The 27,158-nt window shown below is 40.7% G+C and overlaps 1 protein-coding gene across 4 annotated transcripts in view; it reads left to right on the plus strand.

Annotated features, from left to right (window-relative positions):
- Positions 1 to 27,158, plus strand: part of NCOA1 (nuclear receptor coactivator 1) — a gene marked incomplete at both ends in the record, with an annotated part of 97,813 nt that overhangs the window by 68,055 nt on the left and 2,600 nt on the right. For all 4 annotated transcript variants that reach the window (XM_080710966.1, XM_080710964.1, XM_080710965.1 and 1 more), the window contains 5 exons: positions 3,689 to 3,790; positions 5,823 to 6,225; positions 13,832 to 14,006; positions 20,311 to 20,494; positions 25,418 to 25,507. In XM_080710966.1, the coding sequence (XP_080567092.1) occupies positions 3,689 to 3,790; positions 5,823 to 6,225; positions 13,832 to 14,006; positions 20,311 to 20,494; positions 25,418 to 25,507 (954 nt within the window). The remainder of the gene's footprint in view (positions 1 to 3,688; positions 3,791 to 5,822; positions 6,226 to 13,831; positions 14,007 to 20,310; positions 20,495 to 25,417; positions 25,508 to 27,158) is intronic.

Genomic DNA, 27,158 nt, shown 5'->3' on the forward strand with positions numbered 1-27,158 from the left:
TAAATCTTCTCATGACAGGAAATGAATATTGGCATAAATATACTCAAGACTGTATAATCAGCAGATATGGAAACAGTAATCAAGGATTACAAAAGCAAATAGTTAAAAATGTCATCTGTGGAAAGCGGGACTAGAGTTGTAGATTATTATTATCAGTCCTTCTTTATTTTTTAACCATTTGTGCATATATTACTTTAAGCTTTTAGAAGAGTGTTTAAAGAAACTTCCTGGAGCCTTACTAATTCAGAAAGGAAGAGAAATAAGGAGATAAGTTATATTCAAAAGGCAGTATAATATAATAATTAAAAGAGTTATTAACTTTGGTTTCAATTCCCAGTTGTAAACATAGATGATTTACTTTAATCAAATTATTTGCCCTTTTAAAACCTTTAATCCCTTATCTACAAAAGAGTCTAATAATTCTTTACCTCAGAGGTAGTTGTATGAATTAAAGGAGATAAAGCGTTGATGCTTTCAGCACAATGCCTGGCCTATTATAGCACTTAATAAATACTAGCCATTATAAAATGATATCCAGCTAATATAGTAGGTGAAGTAAATGTACTGCAGTTCCACCAATAAAAAGGAGATAGTGAGAGGAAGAAGATGACATGGGATTCTTAAGTGATAGAATAATAAAGAGTTTTTTAAATTCTAAAGGTATAATAGAGCACTCAAAGAATTGAGGGAAGACAGATAGGAAAAGAAAAATAAAGAGATGGAAACATAGCCAGCATGGTGGCGCAAGCCTGTAATCCCAGTACTTGGGAAGTCGAGACAGGAGGATCATAGGTTCAAGGCCAGCCTCTGCAACTTAGTGAAGCCCCCACAGCTTCATGATGCCTTGTTTCAAATTAAAAAAATTAAATAGGGCTGGGGATATAGCTTAGAGGTAGAATGCTCCTGGATTGAACCCCTAGTTACACACACACACACACACATGCACACACACACACACACACACACACACACACACACGCACGCGCAGAGAGGAGAATGCTGCTGCTCTTTGCTTCCTTTAAACCTCACATTCAAAGCTGAGGAGCATCCAAAGTTCGGAAGCCTTGGTAGACAATACAATGAAGTATCCACGAAGCTGATGAAACAGAATATTTGCATCGTGTTTTTGGCCGTCAGAAATATCAGTACACAAAAACAGCTTATACTGCCAAATAAAACAGTCACTCTGTCTTGCAAGCCACGTCATCCTGCCTCCTCTTTGGGATCCAGCCTCCGGGATCTTGCAGGTTCAGCTGTAAGACTTGTACTGCGTCCACTATGGGTTTCACATAGTGTGTCCTCCTAAGGCTGGCTGTAAATAGGCCTGGCAAGGGTTTATCTCAGTCAAGGTTTCAGTTTAGATGCTATCAGCAGCAAGGGCAGAGAAAAGATCAACCCAAAGCAGTAAAACAATAAATATCCCGGCTTAATTTAAGACAACTCAAAAGAGGGGCAGGCCAGGAATCATCAGTGCAGAGTTTTATCTTTTTGCTCTGCAGTCCTTGGTATCTCATGGTTACATGTATCACATGTAAATGAAACTGTGTCTAGCAGGAAAATAGACTGTTTCCTATGCCTCTTCAAAGCCAAGAAACTTTTCAGAGCCTGGCTCTCTTCCCAACCCACCTCACTCCCCCTCCTCCTAAAAAAAGGAAAGGAAGAAATGAAAGATGTCACAGGTCGGCCTAGTCAGAACTGAGTCCATGTGCGCCCTTGACCAATTGCTGCAAGGATTGCCTTGAAGAACTCCTCTGTTCCCTTGAGCCGTGTGATTTGGAGGCCCAGCTGCACCAAATCTTATTGTCTTATCAGGGAAGAAGGGAAGAGTAACAGCTGTTGTATCAGCAATAACAGTAACCTGATAAGATCAATAAATTAAGGTTTAAATATATTATTTAAAGTCATATAGATAAATTTGTGGTTAGGATTAAATAGTGAATTGAGATGGTCTGTCTACCCTTTGTCATATATTTTAAATGAATCAACTCATAACCTGTGTAGACAAAAAAGATTGACCTTTGGCAATGAGAAATTTAATCACTGTTCATAGCTCTTTGAATTCTTTTCTAGCACTTATAGAGGCTTTCTAGTTTACATATATAGAGTAAAATATGTCTTAAATAACTTATTAGTGATAAAGTACCATATTAATATTAAAATGGTATAGAGCGAGGCACAGTGGTACATGCCTATAGACTCAGCTACTTGGGAGGCTGGGGGAGGAGGGTCACTTGCACCCAGGAGTTCAAAGTCATCCTGGACAGCATACCAGGACCCGGTCTCAAAAACAAACGAAAAAATAGAATGAGGTACAAGAAACATAGCTCAGTGGTAGAGGGCGTGCATAGCATGTTGCAGGACCCTACGTTCACAAAAAAGAAATAAACATTTAAAAGTACTAACATTATTGTTACTTTTAGCTCTCCAATGGTTTATTCTTATCAGATTATTGAGGAAGAAATTTAATCCATAGGTTGCATACAGTGAGATATCACTTCTGAAGATCCTCCTTTTGTTACCAAATAAAGTTAAGGCATGACCTTGAGCCCTAGCCCAATCTAGACTGCTCTTCCAGACTAGTATTCCGCAGGAGATTGTTGTGGGAGATCGATGGTGATAGTACTAAGTCAGAAAAAAGTGGCTCTGATATTGAGTTGCCTTGCATATCCCCTTCTTGGAGATGCACAATGTGCTTCGGCCAATTAAAGTCTCGTAAAATTACTGCAGTAAATAGATCTGTTTCACCTTGTGTAACCCATCATTTTCAATACTTCATACAGCACAGCATGCTGTTTTCCTGGCACATCTATTAATATCCTGCAGAACAATGTTCTTTAGAGCACCAATTTGGGAAATGCTGTTCTAAAGTAATTACTTTTTCTAGTTAAATAAATAATCCATTTTCTCAGACCATTTGTTTCTTACATAATTCTCTCCAGCTAATGATATCATGTTGGATTTTACCCAACTCTTTGCCCACCAGACACATCACCTCCAAGTGAGAATACCCTGCAAGTACCCCTTCTCCATTCACGTCTGTTCTTACAGAATGTGCCCTTACTGCTAACTTGATTTCTTATTCACAATATTTAACACTTACGGATGGTATGTTCTCTCTTACCTGAAATAACCATTAACATGCTTCAAAGAGCATAGTCAGCATATATAGGTCTATATATACATAAATATATTTTTATTTTTATTTTGTGGTACTGGGGGTGGAACCCAAGGGCTTTTCTACCTCCGGGCTATACTTTCAGACCTATTTTATACTTAATTTGGAAACAGGGTCTCACCAAGTTGCTGAGAGCCTCACTCAGTAGCTGAGGCTGGCTTTGAACCTGTGAGATCCTCCTGTCTCAGCTTCCCAAGAGCGGGGATTACGAGCATGCGCCACCCCACCTGGTATACATATGTATTTGTCATATATATTTGTACATTTATTATATATTCATATATTTGTGTGTGTGCTCTACTTCTAAATGCTTTTTCATATTTAGTGTTCTAAAGGCAGTAAATATTGGACATTTTAGTCTTTTGGCAAATAAATATGAGAAGTAATGTTACTAAAATTTTAACACTAAAACTTTTTAGAAAGCAATAAAAAGTCTGTGTTATTCTGTAAGGTAACAAACATGCTGTGTTTGTGAATCCAGTTACAGTTTCTCCTTGTTTGCATTTTTCTTAGTTGATACACCAAAACCGGCAAGCGATCTTGAACCAGTTCGCAGCAGCTGCTCCTGTAGGCATCAACATGAGGTCGGGCATGCAGCAGCAGATGACACCGCAGGTAACGTGGGAGCGGCGCGGGCAGTGCTCGTGGCTCTAGCGGTGCTGCCGTGTCCACGGAGGGGCTTTGAAGTGGCCTGGGAGCGGCCTTTCAGTGATGTTAGTGGTAGCTTTCTTCTAGAATGAATTCATAAGCCACTTGTGATACTCTGTACTGATATTTGATGTAAAGCCAAAGGTTCTGTGTTTGCTTTTGTTTGATTGTTATTGTTATGGGATACCAGATGGCCCAGGAGAAAACTCTCATTTTGCGCTACTGAATGGCACTGGTAATAAGAAGGCTCTCCTGTCAGGCTGAGGGGGACCTGAAGCCTGATCAGAACCCACTCACAGCCGGGCATGGTGGTGCAGGCTTGTAATCCCAGCATTCAGGAGGCTGAGACCAGAGGACCATGGTTCGCGGACATCCTCAGCTATTTAGTGAGGCCCTCTGCAACTCAGTGAGACCCTGTTTCAAAAATAAAGAATAAAAAATAGGGCAGGAGGTGTAGCTCGGAGGTCGAATGCCCCTGGGTTCCATCCCCAGACCCGCAAAACAAAAACAACAACAAAAAAAAAACACTCACATTGCTAAGCTCTCTAACAACCCTGTGTACTCTTCAGTCTCAGCATCAGCGTTTCCTAGCTTTTACCTAAGACCCTTACTTTAAGATCTTTTAAACCCAGAGCCATTGAAATGGATGGTCTGCTGAGTGGTATCTAGCACTCACTCCCACTTCACTTCCACACAGATTTTAGTATTTCTGCTTCAACCACTTATTTATGTTTTCTTGGCCAAATTGATACAAAAATGTAGGAGACAGAGGATTTTTTTTTTTTTTTGTACTAGGAATGGAACCCTTCTACCTCCAGGCTACACTCCCAGACCTATTTTTATATTTTTATTTGGAAACAGGGTCTCTTAAGCCAGCACGGCTGGCTTGGAACCTGCGCGAACCTCCTGTCTCTGCCTCCCAAGCACGGGGATTACAAGCGTGCGCCACCACGCCCGGCAAGACAGAGGATTTTTAAAGAAGAGTCAAATAAAACTCTTCTGGATATATGGAATGCATATATCCAGTTGGAGAGTTTTATCTTTATGGAGCTTTAATCAGATCCTCATCCTAAATTGACATCTTCTTAAAAAGGTTTTATTGACACGCCAAGTTGTTTTGCTTGTTAAACAAAAAAGTGATTTCAGCCTAATTTTACCACTTCTTTCCTTATCCATAATGTCGTAGCTATTGCAGCCAGCACTTAGGCTAATGCCTACAGTATTCTAACAGTACAATATTGATATGAAAGAGCTGTTTCCATTTATTTCTATTTACTCTTTTATTCCCAGTTAATGATCATCTTTTTAAGTGATAATGCATTAGACAATGGATCCAAGATTTTTGGTTCCTCCTTTCTTAATGGTATTTGCAGTTGCTTTAACTGTAAAGGTAATACATGTTCATCATAGATGATTTGGAAAATGCAGAAAAGAATAATGAAGAAAATTAAAATAATTTATAATCACATTCTATTCATTTAAACAAAGGGGGAAATGATCAGTAAAAATCTGGGAAAGGCTAAATTTTTCCATTCTGAAGCACAGTAAACTTTTTGGAAATCAAAGTCTTGTAACATCTTATTGTCATAGAGGTTTGATGTCATTAAACATGTTTTCTTTTGCTTCTTAATGGTTTTTATGTTTGTCTTAACAGTTCTCTTGGCCTATATTACAGAACTAGTAACATATTTTCTTTGACTTTTCTTAGTTCTTTGTGGCTTTTAATTAGAAATTTGCATTTAACCAACTGTAATGATTACATATTATCTTGGCATTTCTCAGCTAGCTTTATTTGATAAAATATACTTAATAGATTTTATTTCCTGTGATTATTACCTAAGAGGTTTTTGTTCTTTTTCTCTTTTAGTTTTTCTTGTACACTGACAATTGCTGTATGTTTTATTGCCCCAAGCTACCAGGCTTTATCCTGTTAGCTTTCCAAAACAGGTAGTGATTCTAATGTGTTTTTTTTTAAATGAGGACTTTTCCTCCTTTGTAGCCACCCCTGAATGCCCAGATGTTGGCGCAGCGTCAGCGGGAGCTGTACAGTCAGCAACACCGCCAGAGGCAGCTAATCCAGCAGCAACGAGCCATGCTCATGAGGCAGCAAAGCTTTGGGAACAACCTCCCTCCCTCATCTGGACTGCCAGTTCAAATGGGGAACCCCCGTCTTCCTCAGGGTGCTCCGCAGCAATTCCCCTACCCTCCAAACTATGGTACAAACCCAGGAACCCCACCTGCTTCTACCAGCCCGTTTTCACAGCTGGCAGCGAATCCTGATGCATCCTTGGCCACCCGCAACAGCATGGTGAACAGAGGCATGGCGGCAAACATGGGAGGACAGTTTGGCACTGGAATTAGCCCTCAGATGCAGCAGAACGTCTTCCAGTACCCAGGACCAGGTAGGACGGACACGCCTGTGGGGTGCCTTTCTAAGTCCTAGCCCTGTAGTGACACAGGGCGCAGGCCGCTCTTCCCGCACGTCCCCCTTCTCTGATGTCAATGTGCTGTGAGGAAGGCGCTGGCAGTGGGCTCTGGAGGGTCAGGCCCTTGCCACTAAATGATTGAATAGTTTGAGGCTCATCTCTCTTTGATAGCTGAAAAGATTAAATTAGTGCATTTAAAGGACTTGTGTGACTCAAGTTTTTAACATTTTGTGTGCAGCATGCTCTCTTGTTATTTTGCATTCTCTTATGGATCCCCATCAGATCTAATGAAAGTTCTTCCAAGACAGTGGGTTTTAGGAAATTCACTCAAATTTTGCATATAGGTTTGTGTGTGTGTGTGTGTGTGTGTGTGTGTGTGTGTGTGTGTATGAGTCTGGGGATGGAACCCAGGGGCATTCGACCTCCGAGCTACACCCCCTGCCCTATTTTTTATTCTTTATTTTGAAACTGGGTCTCTCTGAGTTGCAAAGGACCTCACTAAGTAGCTGAGGCTGTCCACGAACCGCGATCCTCCAGGTCTCAGCCTCCCAAATCCTGGTATTACAACCATGTGTACGCCACCATGCCTGCCTGTTTTTTGTTTGTTTGTTTGTTTGTTTGTTCATTTTGTTTTGTTTTTCGGTACCAGGGATAGAACCCATGGGCATTGCACCTCCGAGCTACACCCCAGCCCTATTTTTTAGTCTTTTTTTGGGGGGATGGAACCCAGAGGTTTTCTACCTCCGGGCTATACTCCCAGACCTATTTTATATTTTTATTTGGAAACAAGGTCTCACTAAGTTGCTGAGAGCCTCACTTAAGTAGCTGAGGCTGGCTTCGAACCTGCGCAATTCTCCTGTCTCAGCTAGCTCAGGGAGTACAAGCGTGCACCACCACGCCTGGCTTAGTCTTTTGTTTTTAAAAAGGGGTTTCACTGAGTTGCGAAAGTTCTCACTAAGTAGCTGAGACTGTCCGCAAACCATGATCGCAAATGCTGGAATTACAGGCATGTCTCTGCCTCCCAAATGCTGGGATTACAGGCATGCACCACCATGCCTGGCCTTGAATGTAGTTTTTTTACTTTTCATTGTGTGCTTTTTTTTTCAGTAGTTGACATAGGATAATCAATCTCAGCACAGTATCTCAAGCATCTGCTTGGTGTCACCACTGTTTGCTGCATAGGTTATAACTTTCTCTCAGTGAACATTCTGGTTTCCAAAAGGTTTTTTTCATTTTCTAATCATTCATTTGCATTGTCTTTTTTTTTTTTTTTTTTGTCCTGAGTGATGAAAACTTTTTAAAAGTTTCTTTTCTATTACTTTGAAATTCTAATGGGTACAGAATTGATAATCTACCATACTTAGTCAAACTTTTATTCAAAATTAATGCCTGGCTCCTGAAAAAAAGTGAAAATAAATCACTTGATCATATAAATGAAAGTAAAAGGTAAATTTTAAGGTTTGTAATCCCAGTACTCGGGAGGCTGAGACAGGAGGATCGCAGGTTTGCAGCCAGCCTCAGCTGTTTAGTGTGGCCTTCTGCAACTTGGTTAGACCCTGTTTCAAAATAAAGAATTTTTTAAAAAGGACTGGGGGTGTATCTCAGAGGTGGAATGCCCCTAGGTTCAATCCCTAGTACTAAATGAAAAAAAAAAATTTTTTTTTTAGTGAGAAGGCTGCTCTTTGACTTGCCCAGGCAGCATATACCACCTATCATAAGTACTCTGTCTAATACCTAGATTTTTCTTCCAGACCAACTTTTTTGATTGACAAAAATTACTTTTCATGAGCCAAACATGGTGGTAAGCACCTTCAATTCCAGTACATGGGAAGCTACTACAGGAGGACCGCAGGTCCGCGGCCAGCCGCAAGCAACTTAGTGAGGCCCTCAGCAACCCAGTGAGATCCTGTTTCCAAATAAAAAATAAAAAGGGCTAAGGATGTAGCTCAGAGGCAGAATGCCCCTGGGTTCATCTCCAGTACAAAAAAAAAAAAAAAATCTTTCTGCAAAATAAGAACTTTTGTTGATAAAGTCAGCATTCATGCTATAAGCAAAACCTAGAAGGTATAGTGAGGAAAGTAATAGTTTCATTCATTTGCAGACTGAAATGAAATGGCAAAACTATTAGTTCTTTCATGAACTGCCTCAAAATAATACTGGATAAATTTTTAGTTTTTCTGGAGAGAATAGCAACCTTTAAAAATACAGTAATTTTAACTACTTTTACTCTAAATTATAAATTTGCTCCAATATGATCAATGGTCTGGTTAGAGGGCTTCAAGATCAGGTTTTGAGTCAGTGCAAATTCAAAAAAGAGTTCCAGCCTTTTCAGATCACTCATTTTCAATCTTTTAAATTAAAAAAAAAGTTTATTATAGCTTAAGGAAATCTGTATGTAAAGACTCTTTGGTCTTTGTTGATTTTATGCTTTTACTGAGAGTAAACTTGCTACACAAAAGTATTAATATATATATATATATATATATATATATATATATATATATATATATATATATCCCAGCATGTCTTGGGGCTTGGTGAACTCAGGCCCAGAGACTGTTCCACATATTTTGATCAGGTTTTTTAAAGTATAGCTGAGCTCACTAGTTTACTGTGTTCATATATGTAGTAGTTTATCTTACACCAGAGTTGAGTTGCCATTACAGAAACCTTAAAGCCTGCAAGACTAAACATATTTACTATCTAGCCCTTAGCCAAAAAAATTCACTGACCCCTCTATGATGACAGTAAAACCAAAACATGATTATAGATAGTTTTGCTTCACAACCTTTACTTTAGCATCTTTCAGCTTAATATAGGCCCAAATTAAATGAACATATAGGTAATAGTAATGGCAGAGTATATTTTCTTGTATTTCTAAAAATGAAACTTTCCTAGACTTTTTATGCCATGATGTCAAATGCACAAATACAGAATTATACATTTAAAAAATAGCTTTATACAAAAGCAGCATTTAACATAAACAAGGGAATTTTTTTTTTATGTTGTACACATTTCATAGGTTCCTAGAAGCCACCCAGAGACTCCTCTTCTCTGGAGTTCAGGAAACATGTTAGCCCGCCTACTGCTCCTCGTGGAGACCATCTAATTCTTCTGCTCCAGGCCCTCTCCGTGCTAATGGCTCCATTCTGTGTCTCTAAACCAGACCTTGACTGATGTATCCAGCTGTCTACTCAACAGACACACTTGTATTTTCTACCAGCTCCCAAAACATTCCCAAAGCCAGATTCATCAGTCCCGCTTCCCCTCTGCTCCGTAGCCGTGTTCTGGCTACAACATACTTCCCGAGTTCTGACACAGAACACATACCACAATCTCTTTTACTTCTAAACCTTGGTGCTTCCTGTACCCTTGGTCTGAAATATCTTTCCCTCATCTGTCTCATTCCTGGTCCTCCCTCCTCTCAGGTCCAAGTCCTCTGGAACTCCTTCCTTGATACTGCCAATCATGAACACTCACCTCCCTGTACAATCACTTTCTAACCTAGCTATCTTTCTTTTTAAATAGCAAGTTCCTTCTGTGAGCAAAGTGTGACCTTTTTACTCTTTATTTCTCCAGCACTAAAGCACAGTGCTCTGGCAGTGAGCAGTTGCTTAATATATCTTTGAAGAAATAAATGGAAATATGAATTCTGTTCTAGTCGCTGTTAGCAAATGGCTGTGATGCTAGTTATGGTCCAGCAAGGAGAGTTGGCATGTCCTGGGCAGAGATAGAGATGTAGGATGTTTCAAGTAGAAGGAGCTAGATTATCTAGCTGAGGAGTCCCAGGCTCAGTGTGAGAGCAGAACTGGGATGAGGACTCTAACTCTCCCTCTAGCTCATTATCCACAAGCTGTTTCTTTCTACTAAAACCAGGTCATTTCACAGGACTTTTAAGGCAGAAAAAGTTTTGTGTATGACACGGCAGTGGTGTCTGCACATTTGTTCAAACACATAGAATATACAATACCAAGAGTGAATCCTAACGTAAACATGGACTCTGGGTAACAGTGGTGTATACACGTAGACCACTTTCCATCAGTTTTAACAAGTCTCCCAATGGGGGAGGTTGTACATGTGAGGGGCAGAGGTTATATGGGAAAATCTCTGAACCTTCCAGTCAACTCTATTTTGATCTTAAAACTGCATGAAGAGGTATTTTTAAAAAGAATAAGATTACAAGCCAGGCACACTGGTGCATTCCTATAATTCCAGTGTTCGGGAGGAGGCTGTGACAGGAGGCTCACAGGTTCAAGGCCAGCCTTAGCAATTTAGCGAATCTCTCAGCAACTTAGACCCTGTTTAAAAATTAAAAATAAAATATCACTGGGGGTATAACTCAGAGATAGAATGCCTCTGAGTTCAATCTCCAGTACCAAAAAAAAAAAAAAAATACAATGATAATAATAAAACTAGCCAGGGGCTGTGGCACATGTCTATAATCTCAGGACTTGGGAGGAGAATCTCAGGTTTGAGGCCATCCTCTGCAACATAGCAAGGTCCTCAGCAACCTAGTGAGACCCTGTTTTGAAATTAAAAAGTGAGCTGGGCATGTGGCACACACTTGTAATCCTAGTACTTGGGAGCCTGAAACAGGAGGATTGCAGATTCGTAGCCAGCTACTTACTTAGTGAGGCCCTCTACAACTTAATGAGACTCTGTTTCAAAATAAAAAATAAAAAGTAGGGCTAGGGATGTAGCTCAGAGGTAGAATGTCCCTGGGTTCACTCCCCAGCACTGAAATAAATAAATAAATAAATAAATAAATAAATAAATAAATAAATAAATAAATGTAGGGTTGTGGTTATGGCGCAGAAGTAAAATGCCCCTGGGTATAAACCTCAGTACCACAGAATAATAACAATATAAAATTAAAAGACCAATACTAAAAAGCAAAACAAAACAATAAAGTCATGTCTTAACTAAAACTGTTCATTCTAATGTGGATGGTTAGATGAAATGATACCAGAAAGAAATATCAAAAATCATGCTAATGAGCTGGGCATGGGGATACCCGCCTATAATCCTAGTACTTGGGAGAAATAGGAGGATTGCAGGTTCAGAGTCATTCTCAACAACCTAGCGCAAGACCCTGTCCCAAAATAAAATAGAGCTGGCAGGTGTAGCTCAGAGGTAGAATATCCCAGGGTTCCATTCCCAGTACCACCAAAAAAAAAAAAAAAAAAGGCATGCTAATGTACTTGGAGTCTCTTATTTATTGGTTAACTTTGAACTCACAGAATAGTATCCAGAATATGGTAAATATCTTTTCCCCCTCACATCCATATTTCTCAAAGAATTATTTCATCATAAATAAGATTTAAAGTATTTTAAAGGGCCACAACTAAAATAGTTAAAATATAAAATGTAGAATTATTCCAAGACAATCTATATAGAGAAGAAGCATAAATATAAGAAAAATTTCTCCATGTATCTAAGTCAAAATTACTTATCAGAGATTAAGTTACATGTAGAGAAAGCAACAAGAAGAAAATGGCTTTATTTATGTCATCTTTACCCCCAAAAAGTAATTAAGCATTAGTGGAAAAATGGAAAATCTATGTGAATCATAACTTTCATAGAAAATGTAAAATATTTTTAAAATCATAGCCTACAGGAAAGTAAAAACTAGTAAACTCATATATCTCTGGCCAAATTTTAAAAAAAGCCATTAACAGTGACAGAATGCAATAGAATATTATTTAGGCACATACATTTGTGTTTACAAAGTCATTAAGAACATAGAAACATGCTTGTGGTATAATGATAAGAGAAAGATGAAGATCAAAATTATGTGCAATTTTCTAAAGATTTGAATGAATTATACTAAATAATCAGCATTCAAATTATGGCATTCTTTTTTCTGTAGCTTTGAGATGGATTTTGTTGGGAAAAAAAGAGAAAGAGAATACAGAGTGTTAGCATAACAAAAACATAAAAAGAGACCCATTCTTTACCAACTTCTCCTTTTATCCCACATAGAGTAACAGGGACCAGATTTATCCTCCCGTTTGAAACCAACAAAATATTAAAATACCTTAAACAACAGTTCTGGCAGTAGTGCAGACCATGTGGCAGGGAGGGAGACTCAGGCAGGAGCCTGGTGATTAGCCTGGCAGTGGCGCGGGGAGGCTGAGAAAGCCAACGATGCTGAGGTCACAGGGCACAGTACCCAAGAGGACAGAGCTGCAAAGAGAGCGAGAGGGCGCTAGAGGGATTGCAGAGGGTCCACCCAAGCTTCAGCCAGATGGTCAGCATGCATGTGTATGTGTGCAGAGCAAGGCCAGACAGCCACCCAGGAGATGGGAGTGCACGTACTTCAGAGTTCACTGAGACAGCTCCTCTCCTACCAGCCCAAATAAAAAGACCTCCCGATTCATGGAGTATCGAGTAGAATACTCGGGTGTTCTGCCTCAGTCGTGGAGAGAAATAAGTCCTAACCTAAACCTTGCTCTTGTCTCACTAGACACAAGATCCAAAAAGAGTTTAATTGCTTTCCTATAACCTAACCCCAACTCAGAAAGGTTAGAAATATTTAAAAGCATTTTTAAAAATCCACCTCCTTTGGGAGATTGAGACAGGAGGATTGAAGGTTTGAAGCCAGACTCAGAAATATAATGAGGCCCTCTAAGTGAGACAGTTTTAAAATAAAATGGAAGCCGGGCGTGGTGGTGCGCGCTTGTAATCCCCGCCCTTGAGAGGCGGATACAGGAGGATCACGCAGGATCGAAGCCAGCCTGGCAGGTTTAAGAGACCCTGTTTCCAAATAAAATGTAAAAATAGGTCTGGGAGTGTAGCCCGGAGGTAAAAGGGTTCCATCCCCAGTACCACCAAAAAATAAAATAAAATGGAAGCCAGGCGTGGTGGCGCACGCTTGTAATCCCAGCATTTGGGAGGCTGAGACTGAAGGAATGGGTTCTCGGCCAACCTCAGTGACTTAGGCCCTCCGCAACTTAGTGAGACCCGGTTTCAAAATAAAGAATTAAAAAAATAGGGCAGGGGGTATAGCTTGGAGGTAGAATGCCCCTGGGTTCCATCCCCAGACACACACACACACAAACACACACACATACACACACACACACACACACACACACACACACACAAAAGTAGAGCTGGCCATGGTGGCACATGCTTATAATTCCAGTACTTGGGAGGCTGAGACAGGAGAATCACAGGTTCCAGGATAGCTGCTGCAATTTAACAAGACTCTTAACAACCTAGAGAGATCCTGTTTCAAAACGAGAAAAGTTTAAAAAGGGCTGGGAGTATAGCTCAGAGGTGGAATGTCCCTGGATTCAATCCCTAGTACCACGGGAGTGGGGATATGTCAGCAAAAAGGAACAGAAAAAAATACATAGTCCTACTATGCAAATCAACATCTTGATGAATGGAAAGTATTCTTCCAACATATGTTTACTTATTGGTCTAAGATTTTCTGCCTTATTTTAAGCTACTATCTTTTCTCTGTTGAAGAAGCTATTCGTAAATATATTATGACAGATGATTTTAGTTTTTTTCCTTTTATGGGGTTAGTAAATTTATAAAATATTCATGTAAATTAATTTTTGTCAATTTTCAGGAATGGTTCCCCAAAGTGAGGCCAACTTTGCTCCGTCTCTAAGCCCTGGGAACTCCATGGTGCCGATGCCAATCCCGCCTCCTCAGAGTTCTCTGCTCCAGCAGACCCCGCCAGCTTCTGGGTACCAGTCTCCAGACCTGAAGGCCTGGCAGCAAGGAGCAATAGGAAGCAACAAGTAAGGGGCTCTTGTACAGGGACATCCTTCACACCCCGCACACCGCCAGCAGCCATGTTTCTACTAGCTGATTGCATTTTCAGTCTGAATAGAAGATTATTGGCAGCCAGGCGTGGTGGTGCACACTTGTAATCCCAGCATTTGGGAGGCTGAGACCTGAGGATCGCGGTTCGCGGGCAGCCTCAGCTACTTAGTGAGGCCCTCTGCAACTCAGTGAGACCCGGTTTCAAAATAGGGCAGAGGGGGTGTAGCTCGGAGGTCGAATGCCCCTGGGTTTCATCTCAGACCCGCAAAAAAAAAAAAAAAAAAGAGAGAGAAGATTATTGGCTCTTGCCATTTGTTTAATGGAAGAAACTAAATTGTATAGAAAGTAATGACTTTTAAATGTTTGAAATATCAAATTATCTAAGCCAATTTGTGTATTTACAGAAAAGTGATTTTTCATCCAACTTCCCTCCTCCTGCACTCGAGGAATGTGATCAACTCCTGTCAGTAACAGCTTGCTTGAGACACGTGTAGAAATGGATTGTTTTAAGTCTCTCTTTATAAGAACATTTGAAAATCTTACAAATGTAAGGCAAGACTATCTATTAAAATGTTAGAATTTCGCCAGGCATAGGTGATACATACCTGTAATCCCAGTACTTGGAAGGCTGAGACAGGATGATTGCAGGTTTGAGGACAGGCTCAGCAAAGTAACAAACCTCTCAACAACCTGGTGAGAACCTGTTTCAAAAACAAACAAACAAAAAAATTTTTTTTAATTGGGCTTAGGGTGTAACTTGGAGATAGAGCACTCCTGGATTCAATCCCCAGTAACACAAAAAAAGAAAAGTTAGCTGGGCATGGTGGTGCACGCTTGTAATCCCCACACTTGGGAGGCAGAGACAGGAGGATCACACAGGTTCGAAGCCAGCCTTGCTGGCTTAAGAGACCCTGTTTCCAAATAAAAATATAAAAATAGGTCTGGGAGTGTAGCCCGGAGGTAGAAGGGTTTCCAGGAACCTCAGTACCACCAAAAAAAAAGAAAAAGAAAAAAGTTAAAAGAGCTGAGTAGTGGGCACACAGGTCTTACTCTCTGTGGTGTGTTCCAAAGGTTCTGGCTTCTTTTTAATATCTGGATTTTCAGTGGCCTCGTCTTACCCATTTTGCTTAGAATTATCTCAGTAAAGTCGTTTTTTCCAAATCCTGGCTGCTGAACTTTTCACACATCACTTGAGTTTTATAAGGATTTTAATTTGGTTGTTTCTTGGTTCTAATGACAGGGAAGCCATTTAATCTGACAACATAATAAGTAAGGCAGTTAGTCGAAAACATAAGACCATATTCTCTTAAAGTTCATCCAAAGGTGAGCGAGGAAATCTTTTTGTTAGAGAACTATGTAGTTCTCCAAGGACAGTGTATAAGTTAGGGATGGATGGGGCCGTCTCTGTAATGTGCAAGAGGAATTAAATCTTCAAATGCATTCTCATCCTCACTTCCTTAACTCACTTTGGACCCGTTGGCCCTCGTTCCAGTTACTTTCTCACGGTTCTCTCAGCTTCCTTGCCCAGCTCTAATTGAAATCCACTCTTGCTCAGACCTCCACCTAAACATTCAACTGTGGCTGGAGGGCTGGAGGGGTAGCTCAGTGGTAGACCACTGGCAAGGCCCCGAGTTCAATCCCCTACACCACACACGCACACCTGCACACGCATGCACTTAATTTCTTAAAAGCTTCCAGGAACCCCAGTACCACCAAAAAATAATAATAATAATTTCTTAAAAGACTATACTCTATCCATAATCTCCTTTCCTCCCACTTCTTGTTAAACAATCAAGCTTTCATCCCTACCATTTCTACCAAAAACTTTTCTTGTCAGGTGGTTAATGTCCTCTACAATGTCAAATGCAATGCTACTGGTGGCATTTGGCATATTTGGACATTTCTCATTTCTTGAAGCTCTTTCTTCATTTGGTTTCTGGGACAACTTTCTCTCTTAAGAAAGGCCACTCTTGCCGGGTGTGGTGGCGCACGCTTGAAATCCCTGCGCTTGGGAGACGGAGACAGGAGGATCGCACTGGTTTGAAGCCAGCTGTGCTGGCTTAAGAGACCCTGTTTCCAAATTTTAAAACAAAGTATAAAATATGTCTGGGAGTGTAGCCTGGAGGTAGAAGGGTTTCCAGGAACCCCAGTACCACAAAAAAAAAGAAGAAAGAAAAGAAAGAAAAGAAAGAAAGAAAGAAAGAAAGAAAGAAAGAAAGAAAGAAAGAAAGAAAGAAAGAAAAAAAGAAAGAAAAAAAGAAAGAAAGACCACTCTCCTACTTCTTAGTCTCTTTTGGTGGAGACCGTCCCTCTCAGCAAGGTCATCCCCTTGACCTCCAGGGATCGTTCTAGGAGCTCTTCCCCATATCTCCTTGCTCCCTCAGTTACATCATCCAATCTTCTCACTGTAAATGTCTGTCTATGCTTATTACTATCAGATTTAAGTCTCCAGCCCAGACAGCTCCCCTCAACACCATACTGTGTATCCATCTGCCTAATTAGCATCTCCACTTCGAAGTCTAAAGACATCTCAAACCTAACGTGACAAAAACGAAAGTGTGATGTTCTCCCTAAATCCTGCTCCTGTCCTACTTTCCCCATCTTCATAAATGACAACTCCATTCTAATCGTTCAGAAGAAAAACCTTGTCACCCTCTCACAGCCCACATCAAACAGCTGAGCCCGTCATGTCAGCTTCTTAAAGCAGCTCTCCTTTCTTGCCTGCTCCACTGTGTGCAGCCACCGTCGCCTTTTCCTGGGCCATCGCAGCGGCCTGCTGTCTGCTTCCCCCGTGCCAGCCTGTACCCGGCCGCGTGAGGCCATTTGTCAGCCCTTTACTCAGTGCTCTCCGGTAGCCTCCAAGGTACTCAGAATGCAAAGTAGGGCCTAGAAAGCTCTGCATTGGCTTGTTCCTGGATGCGGCTCTGATTGGCTGTGTTATTCTCATCACTTACTGAGCTACACTGGCTTCTGATTATCCTTCCATTTCTCAGATGTGCCAAGTCCGTTGCAAACTCAAAACCTTGCATTTTTTTCAATCCCTGTACTAGAATCTAAAATATTCTTCCCTTCGTAGCTACTTGGTTTGCTCTCTCACACTTTTTTTCCCTTTTTGTATGTGTGTGTGTGTTAAGGGTTGAAACTGGGGCATTTTACCTCCAAGCTACACCCCCAGCCCTTTTTTTTAAAACAGGGTCTCAATAAATTGCTGAGGCTGGCTTTGAACCTGTGATCCTCTGTCTCAGTCTCCCATGTACTAGGATTTTAGACATGTGCCACCATATCAGGGTCTCTCTCGTTTTAAATCTCTCCATAAATGTGATTTTATTGGGCACAGGCATTAAATTCATCTTACCACACTTCCCTGGCTATTATTTTGTAGTGTTTTGTTTTGTTTTGATGGGTTCTTGCTGTGTTGCCCAGAATGGCCTTGAATTCATGACCTCTGTCCTCAGCCTCCTGAGTAGCTGGGATTATAGGCCCACCATGCCCAGCCCGTCATTTCTGAAACAATACCGTTTTCCACCCCTGGGCCCTCCTTTCCATTCTTCACTTTTCTTCATAGTGACGAACACCTGACAGTGTGGTCGATCTCCTTCAACTAGAATATAAGGATCCAAAGAGCAGAGGCTTTGTTTTACCTCTGTGTCCATCCTGTAGAACAGGTGGCACTCCACACGAACGCACTGTGAGTCAAAAGCTCCCTGCTTCCAAGTTACTTCCTGGGTCCAGATTAAAATGTGAGCAGAGAGCTTTCATTGTCTTTCAGTAGTTTGTGTGAACTTTAATCTTTCCAAATAATTTGGGAAAGAAATTTGAAAAAAACTTTTCAGACATTCACTCTTATGTGGTTTCCATAGAGATGACCAGTCAACTTAGGCAGTGCATACTAGCATATATACCAATAGAGACGGTGGCTACTCACTATCTCTGGCACACGGTTCAGGATACCACAAGGAACATGAAAAAACGCTCCTGCTGCCAAACCAGAAGTCTAGTTGGTAACATTGCAGGTCAGGGACAGTTAAAACATGAAACAATTAACTAACATTAATTAACTAACAATTAAATAACATTAAGTAGAATGAGGTAATGTTCAGAGATAGTATGCTGTGATTCTTTTCCATTTTCTGACTAGTTAGACGAGAAAGAAAGGGTTAAACCAAACAGCTGAGCTGTTCTTCTGTGTGACAGTCATCTGAAGGGAGAGACCCAAGGCTTGTAGCATTTTATAGGCCAGAATATCTTGCGGATTAACCTTTTCTTTCACAGACTCATTCAACCAGTGCCTCCCTCCTGTTTGTTAGTACTTAGGATATCTAAGAAACCCACTCCAGGCCAGAATCTTACGTAGGGGGAAATTTTTCTATTTTTCTTCAGACATAAATAGGCCATTTTTTTTCCTGCTAATATCAGTATGATTACCTTAATATACTGGAGGCCGTAGGTGTCATTCCTTCCTACTTACTATTTGTGAGCTAATTAGGAATAAATAAGCCATTGTGGGGAAAATAATTTTTGGAATCAAATTCTCCAATTTGATAATCGATTTATAATCATAAAATATTTGGTGTTTTGTAGACCTTATGAAAGACACAATTCATGTCCTTTTGTTGAGGGTTGCCAAATACCTAGTTTTACCCTGAGGAAACCATGACCCTCTCTCAAGGTAGACAGGAAGACGAGTGAGGGAGGGTCCTACGGGCATCTATGGTGCCAGTGAGCCCAGCTGTCCTCTTCAGGACCCAGGACAGTGCCTCAGGCTGCAGCAGGGCTCTGTCTTCCTTAGCAGGAAGGAACTAAAATGGAGCTATTGGCAGGAACACTTCAAAAGAACTTGAGCTAACATATAGTCCCAAATACAAACTTGAAAAGAAATTAAGCCCTAAACATTTTTACAATAAGTATGACATCACCACACTCCTTGAAGCTTCTGCAAGCATGAGCTTACATGCCTGGCTCCTCTGCAGGGTGATTTGTGCATCAGTTGACAAATGAGCCTGGCCTAGGCAGAAGTGTCCTCATTGGAAAATGAGCATAAGCTGGGCATGGTGGTGCTTGCTTGTAATCCTAATACTTAGGAGGCTGAGAAGGGAAGATCACAGGTTCGTAGCCAGCCCCAGCAACTTGTGAGGCCCTCCACAACTTAGACCCTGTTTCAAAATAAGGAATAAAATAGGGCTGGAGGTATAGTTTGGAGATAGAATGCCCCTGAATTCAGTCCCCAGTACCAAAAAAAGAAAAAGAAAATGAGCATAGACTAATAGGTTTTTTTCTTTGCCTTTAGTTGTGGGAACATTACCCCACAAAGCATATACACTGTTCAGATATTAATGGTTCACAAATGCATTATTGACCATTTCCTGAGTACATCATTTTCTGTGGGTATTTGTGTTTCATAATTACTTGGGAGGAGAATTTGCTACTTTTCTTCAGACATAAATAGATTTCTTGGCCTGTTAATTTCAGGGTCAATATCTTACTATTCTAGAAGTTGTAGATGTCAGTATATCCTGCTTACCACTTGAAAGCTAACAAGGAATAAATAAGTCATTATGAGAAAACTTTGGAATCAAATTCTCCAAAATTAACATTGATTTATAGTCATAAAATATCTGGTGTTTTATAGATCTAACAAAATCCTTGTAGTTTTTCATTAGATTTGTATATTTGTGTCACTGAACATTTTCAGGATTCAAATATAGTTTCAAGTTGAATTTACTTGAGTTTATTCCATACTGTTCTACCTATCAATACAAACTGATTTCACATTTGAGGTTTTTAATATGACAACAATACAGAACTTGGCTGTCAAGAAGGAAGTTAGTGCCCAGTGTGGTGGTGCACACCTGTAATTCCAGTACTTGGAAGGCGGAGACAGGAGAATCTAATTTGAAGCCAGCCTCAGCAACTTAGCAGGACCCTGTTTTCAAATTAAAAAAAAATTAAAAACAGGGCTGGGAATGTAGCTCAGAGGTAGAATGCCTCTGGCTTTAATCCCTAGTACTTAAAAAAAAAAAAAGACATGAAGTTTTCTATGGTCAGGCCTGAAAAAATTACTACAACTCAAAATGAGTTATTTTCAGTCATTAAATTCATTGGACAGATTTCAGAAGGTATCTAAATTATAATCAGATATATTGTAAGAAGATAGTCTTACATGTAACTTTTAAGAATGTAATTTCTTTGGAATTCTAATAATTTAAAAACAGGATCCGGTTACATTATCTCTGTGTTCATGATCAGTGGATGTAATCTGGATTGTTTTTGAGTTAACAGTGTGTTCAGTCAAGCTGTGCAGAACCAGCCCACACCTGCGCAGCCGGGAGTGTACAACAACATGAGCATCACCGTGTCCATGGCAGGCGGAAACACCAATGTGCAGAACATGAACCCAATGATGGGCCAGATGCAGATGAGCTCTTTGCAGATGCCAGGAATGACCGCTGTGTGCCCCGAGCAGGTAAGTGGCACAGCCAGCACACTTGCTCTACACTGTAGGCCACTGTCCCAGGGAAACCAGGCATGTTGGCTGCTACTCACAAGAAATAACAACAATGATTGGTTCTTTCCTATCGTCTTTTGATAATTACTGGCCCTTGGCATATACAGTGGAAATTTTTACAGACTTTAGTCTCATAAAGTTTGAGTGTTGTTGATTTATTTTTAAATTGTACAAACGTTGGCTTGAGATACCCCTTTATATTCTGAACCCATTTTCATTTCCATCTTTAACTTAACAAGCATTTACTAAGCGTACTGTGTACAAAGATAGCTCTGTGGGACACACGTGGTGATACCTTGAGGAGATATGACATGAACAGTGGATCACCTGAATAAGAAGACAAAACAGCTGTGTAAAAGATGGACCCCAGGGGACCATACATATTTGTGTCAGATGAGTGGTATGTACAGTTGATTAGGGAGGAGTTAGAGGGAAAAGGTCTTGGTGAGGGAAAACATTGTAGAAAAAAGTTGTCTGAAAAAAGAGAAGTGAAGACTGGATATAGTTCAGTGGTAGAGCACTTGCCTACCATGCATGAGGCACTACCACAAAAAAAAAAAAAAAAAAAAAAAACAGAGAAAATTGAAAATAACGTTTCTGTTGGTTATCACCACATAACCTAGGTGAAAGTAAAGGTTGAAAAGCCTAGTGGATGTTAAGGGAATACTTATATGATATTTAGAAGAGAATTGGGGCTAAGCTTCTTGGGGATGGTGCTTGCTTTCCCAGCGTTTGTAGTTTGTTCCGGAGCCTGCAGATTTTTAGGAGAGCATGACTAAATTCAAAGAGATTTTTTTTCTGTGTGTGGTACTGGGAATTGAACCCAAAACATTCTATTTCTGAGTTACACACCCAGTCTTTTTTTATTTTTAATATTGAAACAGTCTTATTAAGTTGCTGAAGGCCTCACTAAGTTGCTGAGTCTGCCTTTGAACCACCATCCTCCTGTCTCAGCCTTCCAAGTGCTGGGATTACAAGCATCCTCCACCACGCCCGGCTTAAAATATTATATTTAAAGTGGGTTTCTTATGTATCTGGGCCTTTTTTATTCAACTCAATAATCTCAGCCTTTTTTTTTCTTTTTTTTTTGCAATACTGGGGATAGAATCCAGGGTCATTCTACCTATGAACTATACCCCCAGCCCTATTTCTTATTCTTTATTTTGAAACATGGTCTCACTGAGTTGCAGAGGGCCTAAGTAGCTGAGGCTGTCTGCAAACCACGATCCTCCTGTCTAAGCCTCCCAAATGTTGGGATTACAAGCATGAGCCACCATGCTTGGCTTTTTATTCTTTATTTTGAAACAGGGTCTCACTGAGTTGCAAAGGGCCTCACTAAGTAGCTGAGGCTATTTGTGAACCTGGGTACTCCTGTCTCAGCCTCCCAAATGCTGGGATTACAAGTGTGCACCACCACACCTGGCCTAATCTCTGCCTTTTAATTGGCATGATTAGCCCATTTACATTTAATATGATAATTGGTATGGTTGGATTTAAATAGCCCATCTTGTTTTCTCTTTGTTTTTTTTGCCTTTTAGGTATATAATGGAATATTTTATTTCCTTTGTCAACTTATTAGCTATAGATAATTGTTAATTTAGTGATTGCTTTAGAGTTTATATTATATATCTTTTACTTACCAGACTACCTTCAAGTGATATTAAAATTACCTTATGTAGTCCAGCATGGTGGTACATGTACTCCAAAGTACTTGGGAATCTTAAGACAGGAGGATCACAGGTTTAAGGCAGCCTCTGCAAATAGTAAAACTCTCAGCAACCTAGAGAGACTCTGTTTCAAAAATAAAAACTAAGCCGGGCGTGGTGGTACACGCTTGTAATCCCTGCACTTGGGAGGCTGAGACAGGAGGATCGCATGGGTTCGAAGCCAGCCTCAGCTACTTAGTGAGGCTTTCAGCAACCTAGTGAGACCCTGTTTCCAAATAAAATATAAAATAGGTCTGGGAGTATAGCCCAAAGGTAGAAAGCCTCTGGGTTCCACCCCCAGTACCACCAAAAAATAAAAAGGGTTGGGGATGTAGTTCCAAGTAGAATGCCCCTGGGTTCAATCTCCAGTAAGACACATACAAAAAAGAAATGAAAATAAAAAGAGCTGAGGGTATAGCAAAGAGGTAGAATGTCCCTCAATTGGGTTCACAAAATAAAAAATAGAAAAAATAGAAACCACCTCATGTATAAGAACCTCACAACAATATATTTTCATTTGTCCCCTCCTGTGTTGTGCTGACATTTATATTTGCCCTATATGATGGATGATGCATACTCCACAATATATTGTAATTATTTTATTCTACAAGCAGTTATATTTTTTCAAATTTGAGTTAGAAGGTTGTGTTTGTGAGTGTGTGTGTGTTTGTGTGTGTGCGTGTGTAGCTATGTAGTCATCACTTCTGGTTTTAGATTTCCATTCAGTATCATTTTCCTAATGCCGAATGTCTTTCCTTTAGTGTTTTTGTTAATAGTGCAGGTCTACTGCTGATCATTTTTTTAGCTTTTGTATGTCTGGAAAAGTCTGTTTTCTCTTTGTCTTTGAGTGTTCTTTCACTGCATCGTGGGTTGCAGTGAGAGCTTTTAATACTTTGAAGATTAGCGATGTTGCTCCTCTGCAGCTCCCTGACCTGCCGTCTTTTCTCTTGTTTCTCTGTGTGTTGTGGACATGTTTTCCCTCTCTGGCTAACTTAAATGTTTTTTTCCCTTATAATTCACTTGAGCAATTTTATCACAATATACTTTGGTATGGTTTTCTTCATTTCTTGTTTTCGGAGCTTGTTCAGCTTCTTGATTCGTGGGTGTCATCAAATGTGGAGAAACGTTGGTCATTCCTTCTTCAGGCCTTTCTCCTGTTAGCACCCCTTCTCTCCGTCAGAGACTGCCATCACACACGTGCTAGTCTCCTTGAAGTTGCCCGTGGTCCACTGGTTCCCGGATCTGGCCGGGGGTAGGGGGGTGAGGTTCAGTCTTTTTTTTGTTGTTTTTTATTTTTTGCCTGTTTCATTTTAGGTAGTTCTTTTGCTTAGCTTCAGGTTTACTGATTTTTTTTCTTCTGCAGTGTTAAATATGTTCATTTCTCCTAGTATATGTTTCATCTCAAACATTGCAGTTCCATATCTAGAAGTTATATTTTGATCTTTTCATATCTTTCAATTGCCAACATATATTTCATATATGTTTAGTCTCTCCTCTAGCTCTTTGAACATACAGGACATGGTAATTATAACTATGTTGATATCCTCACCTATTTGTTGTATCATCTGAATTGTTTTAGGGTTGATTTCAACTGATTTTCCCATTATGGGTCGTATCTTTCTGCTGCTTTACTGCTTGGCAGGGTTTTTTTTTTTTTTTTTACTGAATGCTAAATGTGTGTGTGTGTGTGTGTGTGTGTGTGTGTGTGTGTGTGTGTGTGTGTGTTACTAAGGATTAAACCCAGGGAAATTCTACCTCTAAGTTATACCCCAGCCTTTTTTATTTTTTTTTTTTGAAACAGGATCTCAGTACGCTGCTGAGAGTCTTGTATTGCTGAGGCTGTCTTCCAACCCATGATCCTCCTTATTTCAACCTCCCAAGTACTGGAATTCCTCACATATGTGAATTTTTCCTTGCTAATATTCCTATAAATATTCTTGATCCTTGTTCTGGGGAATTGTTATATTAGTTAAAAAGTTTGATCCTTCCAAGTCTTGCTTCTTTGGTTGGTAGAACATAAACAATATTTATTGTAGTGCTAGATTTGCCTTACTACTGAAGCAAGACCTGGGGAGCCATCTGACGTTCCATTGTCCACTCCAGCTCTTGGAATCAAGACCTAGTCCCAGCCCCTGGGGCCTTTGAGTATTATTTCGTGTTGTCTATTCCTTCCTCTGTATCTGAGAGCCGACCAGTACTGAGCTACAACCTTGAGGAACTCTACATCCACAGAGCTTCCTCTCTGGGCCTCTCCCGCTGTACTCTGCCCTTTGGGGCTCAGCTGCATCTCTTCAACCCAAGGAGCCTGCCAGGGATAGATGGGCAGTTGTTGCAGATGGGACTCCTCGGTTGTTTCCCGGATCTTAGGGATCATTGTCTCTCACCTGCTTTTTGTCCAGTATCTTGAGTGCCATTTTCCCCATACATTTTGTCCACTGCCCACCTTGCTCAGCCTCCCAAGTAGCTGGTATTGCAGCTCCGCACCACTGCACCTGGCTGTTTTGTCCCTTTTTTATCAGATTGAGACAGGAGGATAACTATGATCCCTGTTACTGAAACTCCATCAAGGTAGAAGTCATGCATGTGTGCGTGACAGAGAAAGATAATTTTTATCAAAATATCATATCTAAGAGTTGGACATGGTGGCATATATCTGTAATCCCAGTATTTGGGTGACTGAGACAGGAGGATTGCAAGTTCAAGGACAGCCTCAGAAATTTAAAGAGAATCTCAGCAACTTAGTGAGACCCTGTTTAAAATAAAAATAAAAAGGACTGGAGGTGTAGCTTGGAGGTAGAGTGCCTCTGGGTTTAATTCCCAGGACCAACATTATATATATATATATATACACACACACACTTATATATTTCATTTTATATATCATATGCCATATGTAAGGATACACAGAAAAGCATACAGCTTAATAAATTTTTATGAAGTGAGTATACCTGAATGACTACTGCCTTGATGGAAAAGCAACACATTACCGCTCCCCAGAGGTTCTCATGTTCCCATAGATAGTGCCACCCGCGTAGGGCACACTGCAGTCTAGATTTACAACTCAGTAAACTGCTAAGCTTTTCTCCTGCCCTATAGGTAAGGTTTTTTTTTTCCATTAAAGAATTTAGTCTTCATCTTAAACAACTAGCTTGTGATTTGGTCTTATCTTTAATAGATAAATGATCCGGCACTGAGACACACAGGCCTCTACTGCAACCAACTCTCATCCACTGACCTTCTCAAAACAGAAGCAGATGGAACCCAGGTCAGTAAGCAAATTCCACTCCCTCAGCCGGCAAGTGTTCTCTAGACACATGGAGGCGTCAGTAGCATCGAGGTTGAGAACTTGACCTTGGGAGTCAGAGCTGGGTGGGAGCCCTGCCAGTCCTTTCTTCAGCTGGGCCTTATGAGCATGTTATTGAACTTTCCTGAGCTGCTCTGTGGCCACAGAACTAATAAGACACTTGCTTACAGGAGCTTTGAGAAGGCTAAATAAGTTTGCAGAAGATTTAACTCAGTGCCTAGGTAGGAGAAGAGATCGCACAGGAGGCCATTTGTCGTTATTTTGTAAAAAATAAAAATAAAAAACAGTGCTAAAATTCATCTGTGATCAGGGCACCTTAAAAAAGCTCAGCAAGTTCAGACAGAACAGTACCTACTGTGTCCTCTGCCTCCAAGAAGTATGCCTCTGAACAGTGCAAACGGCAAATGGTCAACTTTGTGTATTAACCCGAATTTAGAAATTTGGAGGATTTCAATTCACTTTTATAACTTTTGTTTAGCTTTTAGTGTCTTATATATTTTAACATTGGTATTATGCTACAAAGGGGATGGAAATACATATGTCTTTCTTGGCCTATGGGTGAACTGTGGGGAGTAGAGACAAAGTTTTGTTGAAAAGTTAAGATCGGCCAGGCACTGTGCCAGGCGGGTGTGTTTTATCTCACTTAAGCCTCACCATCACCCAATGAAGGCGGTAGTATTCCTTTTCTTCACAGATGAAGAAGCTGGACCTGAGAAGGTTTCACTACATGAATCAGTCACAGAGCTACAAGGAGAAGGAGCTGAGGTGGAGGCCAGGTCTCTCTAACACCAAAGCCCATGCTCCTCCTGCCACACCACTTAGAGCCTGCTGAGGAGAAAACAGAATGTGCACTGAGGTTGTCACATGACCAGAAAGGCAGGACACCACATTAATGTCACAGCAGCAAGAGCTGTAAGCAGTCAGAGGAAGGAGAGAAATAGGGCTAGAGGGGAGGGCGGTGGGAGAATGCTTACCTCGCATGCAGGGTTCAGTCCTCAGCACCACAAAGAATAAAGAGAAAGGAGAGGAGAGGAGGCTGAGATGGTCAGAGAGCATTTGCACAGGAGACGGACTGACCTGGGCTTACAGGACAGCTCTCAGGCTAAATGAAGGAGAAAGATGTGGTGGTTGTTGAAAGCCAGAGTGCAGGATAGATTTGGAACTAGACGACACAGAGATGGAAATCATAATACCTTAGCAGAGTCCTGGGAGACGAAATCCATTGAAGATGGAGTCTGTAGTAAGAATTCATAGGCATTCTTAGAGGTATAGTAGGTGAGAACAAATTCACAGATTCCTTGAATACTGAACGTAGGAATCTGGACTCCGCAGAGGAAGAGGCACCCCTGAATGGGGCACTGATCCCTGTGCTGGTTTAGGCTTCTTGGGTAGAGGAAGAGAAGGAAGGCTCACCGGGCTGCTAGCTCAGGAAGAGAAGCCATGTTGAGTCTGATGGAAAATAGGAAATAGGACCTCAGTCCTTAGAGGGTAGAGAGAAGGCATTCTGTGGTGGAAAAATGAAGACAGTCTTCATCACCAAAAGATTTTGGAAGCTTCTCACAGATGTGTACTGGGTAGCATACAAAGTTACTTAAAGTAAAACAACCAAGTG

Source organism: Muscardinus avellanarius (assembly GCF_963383645.1).
Source record: "Muscardinus avellanarius genome assembly, chromosome: 15".
NCBI lineage: Eukaryota > Metazoa > Chordata > Mammalia > Rodentia > Gliridae > Muscardinus > Muscardinus avellanarius.